This window comes from Hippocampus comes, unplaced genomic scaffold (genome assembly GCF_001891065.2).
Source record: "Hippocampus comes isolate QL1 unplaced genomic scaffold, H_comes_QL1_v1.1 scaffold321, whole genome shotgun sequence".
In the NCBI taxonomy this organism is placed as follows: domain Eukaryota; kingdom Metazoa; phylum Chordata; class Actinopteri; order Syngnathiformes; family Syngnathidae; genus Hippocampus; species Hippocampus comes.
Genome location: NW_017804845.1, coordinates 211,214 through 217,387, shown reverse-complemented (window position 1 = coordinate 217,387; position 6,174 = coordinate 211,214). Strand labels below are relative to the sequence as shown.

Below are 6,174 nucleotides of genomic sequence, written 5' to 3'. Positions count from 1 at the left end.
AGCCCCACCCGACACGCACCGGAGGTGCGGCTCTCTGCATGTCGGTCCTCTTTGGCTAAAGGCTAACAGACGTTCGGGAGGCCATCGTGTGCGGAGCTAAGCGAATCCAGCAAGTGTTGTCGATGTTGTCGCTTTTGCTGATGCTTTGTAACACGTGGCCGACGCTGTGACTAACTCTTGAGCTAAGGAGTCATTATCCAGGGGATCGATATTTTTGGAGGTCATAATAATAGATACACCTGCACTATGAGTACATCCGGAGTGTTCGTCAATCCCGAAAGCCGGAAATATGCTGAATTCTCAACTCATTCAGTACCAGCCAATTCTGGACCAAGTCTGAAAAGACGTTTTTGTATTAGAGCTCCAGATTTTTTTCCCAAGATGATTTTGCAGGTGTATCTAATATTGTGACTCTACATACACTCGTAATGCTTCTTGTATTTGTACAACCTGATGTGGAGACCATGACGACGCAGTAGCAATTTCGCAGCATCAACTGTCCGCCTAATGCTGACTCTTGGACAAGTCCGGGAATTATCTCATCCTTTGCTGAAGTTTGCTCATGTGCAAAGACATTTCTGTGACGTTTACGGGTCGACAGAAGATTACCCAAAATGTGGGGGCGAAAAAAAAACGTGCATTTTATTTAGTGAAAGAAGTATTTGAAAGTTCAGTGAGAATGCAATACCAGAACGAGAGAGAGAGGGACAAGGTCGGTCTCTCTTATCCTTGCAATTAAACAAAATATTATTAGAGGTTAGAATGAACGCCAAATACGTTTTAGTTGTGCAAAGGCCATCAAAAATATTGTTTTGTCGCCATCGCATGTCATCTTAAGGTAACGGAATAATGGTCCAAGTGATTTGAGGAGCTTCATTTCGACAAAAGCAGTGCTTTGCCAGCAATTTGAGGAGCTTCATTTGGCTAAAAGTAGTGCTTTGCTCCCATCCTGTGGCATCTATAATTTGTTAGGGGGAAAAAAAATTATAAAATATTGGAAATTGTCGCGTTTATGTCATGTTTTTTTCGATTATTTGTGAGTGGAGCCAGAGTGGGACCACATTTATCACATCGCTTTTAACTTTGTAAACATGTTAAAAAAGGAACCTCGGTTTACCGACGTGCTTTGCTCCCATCCTGTGGCATCTATAATTTGTGAGGGGGGAAAAAAATATAAAATATTGGAAATTATTGTCGTGTTTATGTCATGTTTTTTTCGATTATTTGTGAGTGGAGCCTCAGTTAACCGATGAATTGAAACGCGTTCATTTGAAGCATGTGATGCCCGGGGGGGAGGGGCTTACATCATTTTGGAAGATGTCCCGGTGCAAGTGTGGAGGTTAATAAGTAACAGTGAAGTTTGAGTTTGAAAACAGCCCTCCAAATAGTCATTGCGTCTGTTGGAATAATCCCTGAGCGGCCCAAACGAGAGGAGCCAGTTCATTTGTTTGTACGTAAACAAACTCGGCAACGGATGAAAGCATGATTCTCGCCTGTGTCTCGATGCTTCGTGCTAACAGTGGCAAACGGCTGTCGAAATCTGCTTCTCTTATCTTGTGTGTGTGTGTGTCTTGCCATGTCTCGTCACGGCTGTCCTGTCCTGTGTGTTTGTTGTTGTTGTTGTCGACGCAGTGCTGAAGACGGTGCCCTTTACCGCCCGCACCGCCAAGCGTGGCTCTCGGTTCTTCTGCGAGCCCGCCCTCAATGAGGAGTACCATTACTAAGCTTGTAGAAAGTCTCTGGCACAAAAACAACAAGGTTGCCGGAACTCTCCGTTCTTCCCCCGCCATCCCTCCTCCCCCCACACACGTTGTCCTCAAACAGCCTTGCACGCCTACTAACTTTCACACGACCTTGCCGTGGTGACGCCAGCGTGAGTGCGGGTTTGTGTTTTTTAATGGTGTTTTCCTCCCTCCTGATCACAAGGTGTTGGTGAAGGTCCACCTGCATGATGTCATGAATCATCCTCTAATATTTATCATTTCATCATTCCATCATTCGCCCCACTCAAGAGTTGACTTATAGCTCCATGCTGCCCCTTAGTGGCCGTGGATGGAAATACGCTCTAGTGAACCGCTTCACAATAGTTGTGACGATATAATTTTCAGTGATTTTTTTTTTCAAAAAAGATTTGCTCATTTTAATAATTATGATTATATATATATTGAATACACCTCCTTCCAAAGCGTTTTACACCAAATACCAATTTATTAAAACAGAAACAAATTAGGCGTCTATTCTCCACTGTGAATAATGCAGGGTTTGAACATTAACACGGAAACTATACTTATTGTTTACATTAAAATTCCCATAGAGTCAACTAAACTGTTCAAAAATGTTCGAAGAAAAAAAAACGTCAGCCACCCGAACATAATTCAATGATTCTTTATTATACCACTAGAGGGAGCACTGCTAGTGTTACCAAACCACATTTTGATCATGTTCAAGATGGAGCATGAATCATCCTCTTAATATTTATCATTCCATCATTCCATCATTCGCCCCACTCAAGAGTTGACTTATAGCTCCATGCTGCCCCTTAGTGGCCGTGGATGGAAATGCGCTCTAGTGAACCGCTTGACAATACGTTGTGACGATATAATTTTCAGTGATTTTTTTTTTCAAAAAAGATTTGCTCATTTTAATAATTATGATTATATATATATTGAATACACCTCCTTCCAAAGCTTTTTACACCAAATACCAACTTAATAAAACAGAAACAAATGAGGCGTCTATTCTGGCGTCTGTTCTCCACTGTTAATAATGCAGGGTTTGAACATTAACACGGAAACTGTACTTCTTGATTACATTAAAATGCCCTTAGAGTCAACTAAACTGTTCAAAAATGTTCGAAGAAAAAAAAAACGTAAGCCACCCGAACATAGATGTCCAATAATTCAATGATTCTTTATTATACCACTAGAGGGAGCACTGCTAGTGTTACCAAACCACATTTTGATCATGTTGGAGCTAGAAACTAAAAATCCTGCCTTAAAATACTTGATTACGATTTATACTGAATCATAATGATCAACGTAGTTGTATATTTTATTAAAGATGATGACATTTATTATGAGTGAGAATTTAAAAACGTCATGAATATGAAAGCGAGTCAAAATGAAATCTACAGTGTCATCGAAACTAGTCATCCCATTAAATACAATTTCACGAGAAAAAAAATAATGATCATCACAAAATCCAAGCGCTCATCTAGAACTCATTTGGTTCTATTTTAAGTAATATTTTGTTCAGTACCATAAAGTTAACGAAACATTTTTTATATGCACTTCACTACTGGCTACTGACTTGAGAATTTTTTCACTCCACATTTTGCCCCTTGCATGTGCAATGTTGTTTCCCCATCTCACATTGGGTGTTCTTGAGCTCCTTCCATCGAAATGATGCATGCAATTGAAAGTTTTCCCAGCAATGTTTTCTCTGCTTCACGCATGGTTTTGTTGAATTTTGAAAAGATTTATTCCTGTCTTATTTTTTGCGCTCTTCACACTGCTGGCAGCCTCTCTGCAGACGTATTTAAAAAAAAAAAAAGCAGCAAAACAAAGGCGCTTAGACCTTCTCCACCATCTTTAAATGCGCAGTCAGCATCCTCCTGCTTTTTGGTTTCTATTTTTATTTTGTTGCCAGCCTTAGCTTCAGCCGCCATGCCGAGATGCATTTTGATAACCGCCTTTTTTTTTTTTTTTTGTCTTCTCTTTGTCCAGCCCTAAAGAGGAGTAACATTACTAAATTTCCCAATGTCTACTCGAGGCTCAGGAAGTCGTCGGGTAGCACCCCGCTAGTGGTGGATGTGTCCCATACCTGGCAAGCAATCTCTTTGTTTACCTCCAAGCTCTTATTCATGCGCACCGCTTGCTGGCCACCAAGTCACGCGCTGTCGACGCCCTTTTGCTCCCTTCACATTCAACGCTTGCCACCTCCACTCGGGGTCCTCGATTCAAAGCAAGGAGGTCCCGTTGAGGATTTTAAATGACTGTAAAAGCGGAGGATGCATCTTTTTATCGTCATTTGTTAGCTGCACTGTAGTCTCTTAACGTAACAAGTAGAGAGACACGATAACACCGCAGGCTGCCTAGTGCTGCTTTGATTGGACGGACGGACATGAGGACGGACAGAAAGAGACGGATGGAGCGAGAGAAAGGGAGACAGGAGGCGAAATTAGAGAGCAACCGAATGGAGAGACCGATAAATGGACAGATGGACAGATCTGACGGGTGAACAGGTAGATGTGTAAGTCGGTAGACAGGTAGGCAGAGAGACAGGGAGACGCAGGTTGAAGGTAGCCGGATGGATAGATGGACAGATTTGACAGGTGGACAGACAAATAAATTGTTATGGTTGGTGTATAGACAGACACGTAGATGAACAGACAGAAGGACAGACAAATCGATTTGACAGACAGAGAGAGAGAGACAGAGACAGGTAGGTAGAAGGACAGACACACACAGACAGACAGGCTGCCAGCGCTGCCGTCTCGCTTAACTCTCTGATCCAAACGCTAACCCCGCCGGCCGGCCGGCTGACTGACACTCGTCTCTTCTGTTCTCTTCGGCGCCCTCTCGCAGATCTTCGCAATCAGCCGTACAGGCGAGCGGACGCCGTGCGCCGCAGCGTCCGGAGGCGCTTCGACGATCAGAACCTGCGACCGCTCAACAACGGCGAGGTGGTCGTGTGACGGACGGGAAGAGGGAAGCGGCACGTGTACAAGAAGACGAGGGATCGACAAGAAAGCCAGCGTTCGTAATTTGCATTCCTAATTCGGCGCCACAGCAACGATGGCCAAGAAATGCTCCAACGCTTTCACGGGCCCTTGGAGAATTTCTTGGCTTGGCGGCTGGAGAAGGTCGCGTGGGGGGGGGTTTTTTTTCGTGTGTGTGTGTGTGTGTGGTTGTGTGTGTGTGTGTGATCTATACACACACACACACACACACACACACAGATGAGATATACTGTATGTACATATACATACATATATATGCATATATATATATAGATATGTGTATAGAATATGAAAGATGTGTGAAGGACCTGGACTGACTGTCCATTGAAACAAAAAGTGCCTCAAGTTTTAATATTTAACGTGTTGGTTTGCGTTGAAGCGATTTTGTTTGGCTCCAAACAAAAAGCGGCCACGGACAGGGAAAGAAAAAGAAAGTGTGGAATGCAAAAATGGAAAAGGGAAAAAGTTGAATATCCGGAAGATATTTTGTTTGGATAGTTGAGTTACTCAGAACAAGAGGAGCTCAGCTGCATTTTTCGGCAAAGCGCAGAAATGAATAAAGAAGGATGAATATTGGGCTAAATCAAGGTGTAGTTCCAGGTTTGCCTTCTAGGGGGCAGGCCATTTTCAGAAAGCATCTCGCGCTTTCTTTCAGTTGCCTGCCAGTACATCGGAATGTGTCGGGCGATGTTCAGTAGCATCTTTCATCCAATAGTTGATGTTGGGCGAATGTTTGGACTTGGACCTCTATTGCTTTGAGTGACAGCCCCCCCCCCCCCCCCCCGCCAAAAAAATGAGGGGGGGTGCTTCTGGAAAATGGCATTTGTTAGCCGCGTAGGGATGCAAAAAAAGTCTCTGAAAGCTGACTCCAGGGATTGCCTCAAAAAGTTGGGCAACCAATTTTTTTAAGGGCACCATCAGTTTAGCGCAGGCCTCTGCCATGAGTTTGTTTTTAAATTTTTTTGCTGCACCACAATTCAAAAGCAACCAATTTATCGGGTCATTTTTGTTCGAAATTTTAAGTTATTTTTGTGACCACTTGGGGGGGTTTAACGGTGGTGCTAACAATCGCCACCCCGGCCACTTCCCTCACCGAATCAGTTTTAAGGCGCGTGTGCTTTCTTCGTAGAATTTCCCACTCAGTTCTCTCGGCATGATGCTGCACAGTCCAATCGAACTTTCCTGCCCAGTGCAGGGCCTGATCGATGATGTCATAACTGGATATGATTTTCATTTTGTAAACACGTACACATCATTCCTACTACTGCATCTATCAAATGTGTATTCCATAACCACTGAAGTTACCTTCGTTTTCATCTCATGTATTAAAAAGAAATACAAGAAAACCGTTTCCTAACTGTACAGTTGATTTTGCTACAACCGGTTTTGTTTTGTACTGAAGTCACACGACTAATTATGAATATTGTACATAA

At 43.1% G+C, this 6,174-nt stretch overlaps 1 protein-coding gene across 1 annotated transcript in view; it reads left to right on the top strand.

Moving 5' to 3' along the window:
• Positions 1 to 4,832, top strand: part of fmnl2a (formin-like 2a) — a 59,641-nt gene extending 54,809 nt beyond the window's left edge. Inside the window, exon 26 of the mRNA XM_019875855.1 lies at positions 4,587 to 4,832. Coding sequence (XP_019731414.1) covers positions 4,587 to 4,696 — 110 coding nt within the window. The 3' untranslated portion in view covers positions 4,697 to 4,832. The remainder of the gene's footprint in view (positions 1 to 4,586) is intronic.
• The last annotated feature ends 1,342 nt before the right edge of the window (positions 4,833 to 6,174 follow it).